Source organism: Gymnoscopelus braueri, assembly GCF_963280865.1.
Source record: "Gymnoscopelus braueri genome assembly, chromosome: 24".
NCBI classification, from domain to species: domain Eukaryota; kingdom Metazoa; phylum Chordata; class Actinopteri; order Myctophiformes; family Myctophidae; genus Gymnoscopelus; species Gymnoscopelus braueri.
The window spans coordinates 23,935,872-23,938,371 of record NC_137626.1 but is presented as its reverse complement, the minus strand read 5'-3'; the positions used below and the strand labels follow the sequence as shown (position 1 = coordinate 23,938,371).

The following is a 2,500-nucleotide window of genomic DNA, read 5'->3' as shown; positions in this document are numbered from 1 at the left end:
AGGTGTCTTCTGTGATTAATCAATGCTACAGTAGTGACATTTCAAGAAGGAAAGGCACATGGTCACTACAATAATGAATAAATACCATTCACTACTGATTACATTAATTCTAGAGTACTGGAAGGGGTCCCTTGCTGGTCCATTGTTATACTCTCATGAAGTTATATGAACACTGTGGTACTGTGCATATACCACAATTAGAAACACTTATCCTGAGCAGTTTTTAAGCCTAACTAAGCCTATGTATAATACACTCAGAAGACAATTTATTACTCTTTCTCTCACCTGTCTGTCTGTCTGTCTGTCTGTCTGTCTGTCTGTCTGTCTGTCTGTCTGTCTGTCTGTCTGTCTGTCTGTCTGTCTGTCTGTCTGTCTGTCTGTCTGTCTGTCTGTCTGTCTGTCTGTCTGTCTGTCTGTCTGTCTGTCTGTCTGTCTGTCTGTCTCTCTCTCTCTCTCTCTCTCTCTCTCTCTCTCTCTCTCTCTCTCTAATCGCTCCAACCATGTTAGGTGTGTGTGTGTGTGTGTGTGTGTGTGTGTGTGTGTGTGTGTGTGTGTGTGTGTGTGTGTGTGCGCTTGTGCGTGCGTGTGCGTAGTGTTGCAGGAACAGTGCAAGACATGGTTGAATACATAGGTGATGTATTAATTTAATTGGATCCTACGAGCAGGATTGCAAAAATTCTAAACCTTGGAACTTTTCCCTTATGCAGTTCTTTCTTTCACTTTCTAGCCGTCTTTCTCTCTTCTTTCTTTATGATTGTGCTGGCCATTTCATTTTGATTACAGTCCCAGCGCCTTCTGCACATTAGCGCAACATGAGCGTCTGTCTGGCCAGTGTTCCTTGTCCCGTACTTTCAGCATGGATGCGCTGTGTCGCAAATTAAACCACGTAAGAGAGCAGTACATCCCTATGGAGACGTGGGGTAAACGGTGTGTGGGTGTGTGTGTGCATGTCACTTTTAAATAAATAAGAGGTACAATAAATAAGAGGTAAATCGTTTTATTGACTGAGTATTAACTGGGTTTAAAAATAACCTTTTTTACCATTCAGTCTTTCTAACGCTTGTCATCATTCAGTGGGGTCTAGTGACCCCCCCCAAGGGTCCTTGAGGGGGTTCCAGGGGGTCCCCAGACAAAATAAATAATAATTTGCGTGTCCTTGACATGACAAAGTTTGAGAACAGCTGTCATAATTGACATAAATAAACAAGACAACCTCCTTTGTTCCCACAGGTGTGCCCCAAGGACCAGATAGAGAAGCCAGGTGTGGTTGTAGCCATGGTTACGTCCGGGCGGGAGGCAGTGTCCCTCCCCGCCTCTGGTTTCGTCCTTGTCCTGTTTCTGTCCGTCTGTCTTGCCCAGCAGCCCACACCCTCACCAGCGCCCCCTAGCGCCCCGCCTATGCGCTCCACAGACTGCACAAGGAAGGAGCACCCTGTGGTCTCATACCAAGGTAGGTTCTCTACCCTTAGATGTCCAATTCCCCTTCTACCAGTTGTACCTTATTATTTTGTCTCCCCCAGTGGCGGATTCTCCAAATGCCGGAGACTATGTTTTGACATTTCTTTTTCATTTCTGAAAATGTTTTTTTGTAATGTGTTATTTTGTAAACTTTTTGAAAATCTTTTGATTTCTTTTACATAGTAGTAAACGAAAAAAAAAAAGGGATATACTCTTGACCCATAAAAATGGGTCCGCGACCAAAACATGGGTTCCGAGGACTCTCGACCAAGTGTTTGGGAAACCCTGGCCTAGTATCGACCCCGGGGCATAAGTGGTTAAAACGCGGCAGACACTGTGAATTAGCGGTGAGAAGTGGCCTTTTCAATCAAAACATAGTGGAAGACCAACAACAGAGGCGAGTCTGTTTCGCCACTGCTATGGAATCTGTACACGCGGCTGTATTCATCCAACAACACACTCCTTTGCTCGTCTCTGCTCGCCATGTGACCGGGAGGGCTCGCTGGTGTCCTTAAATGAGGCACGCACACCATCGGGGGGGGGGGGGGGGGGGGGTCCGCAACTTCTGCAGATGTGTTTTTGAAAGGCGAAATTCAAGCCAAAATCCAGGCATTAAGTTGCTCTTTAAAATGTAAATTTCGCCCTTCTCCTTCGACCTGTTCCTCATCCTCCTCGCCCTAGTATGGAAGACGAACGTTGCACTCACGTCCATTTTTATTTAATTTAGCTTCTTAGACTTTTCAAGGATTGTATTTTTTTTTCTTCATGGTTTCTCAGGGTACGCCACTCACATTTCTCTCAATCTTGGGGCTTTCTCTCACTCTCTCTCTCTCTTTGTAGAGTGATGCAGTAGTACTACACAGTAAAGTCTATTTCTTAACACTCAAAGTTAAATTAACATTGAGGATTTTCCACTGTCAAACTACTGTTCAAGCGTCCGCAAGTGAACCTAAAAAAATGAGAGAGAGAAAGAAAGGGGGAAAGAAGAGAAAGAAAGATAAGTAGTCTGGACAGACGGACAGACGGACAGACGGACGGACGG

At 45.0% G+C, this 2,500-nt stretch overlaps 1 protein-coding gene across 3 annotated transcripts in view; it reads left to right on the top strand.

Annotated features, from left to right (window-relative positions):
• The window catches only part of LOC308080143 (semaphorin-5B-like), a 102,932-nt gene that overhangs the window by 33,146 nt on the left and 67,286 nt on the right, over positions 1–2,500 (top strand). For all 3 annotated transcript variants that reach the window (XR_013932675.1, XM_080421912.1, XM_080421913.1), the window contains exon 2: positions 1,231–1,450. Coding sequence is in view for 2 of the 3 variants with exons in the window: in XM_080421912.1 (XP_080278038.1) it covers positions 1,276–1,450 (175 nt within the window). In the remaining variant the exon portion in view is untranslated. The remainder of the gene's footprint in view (positions 1–1,230; positions 1,451–2,500) is intronic.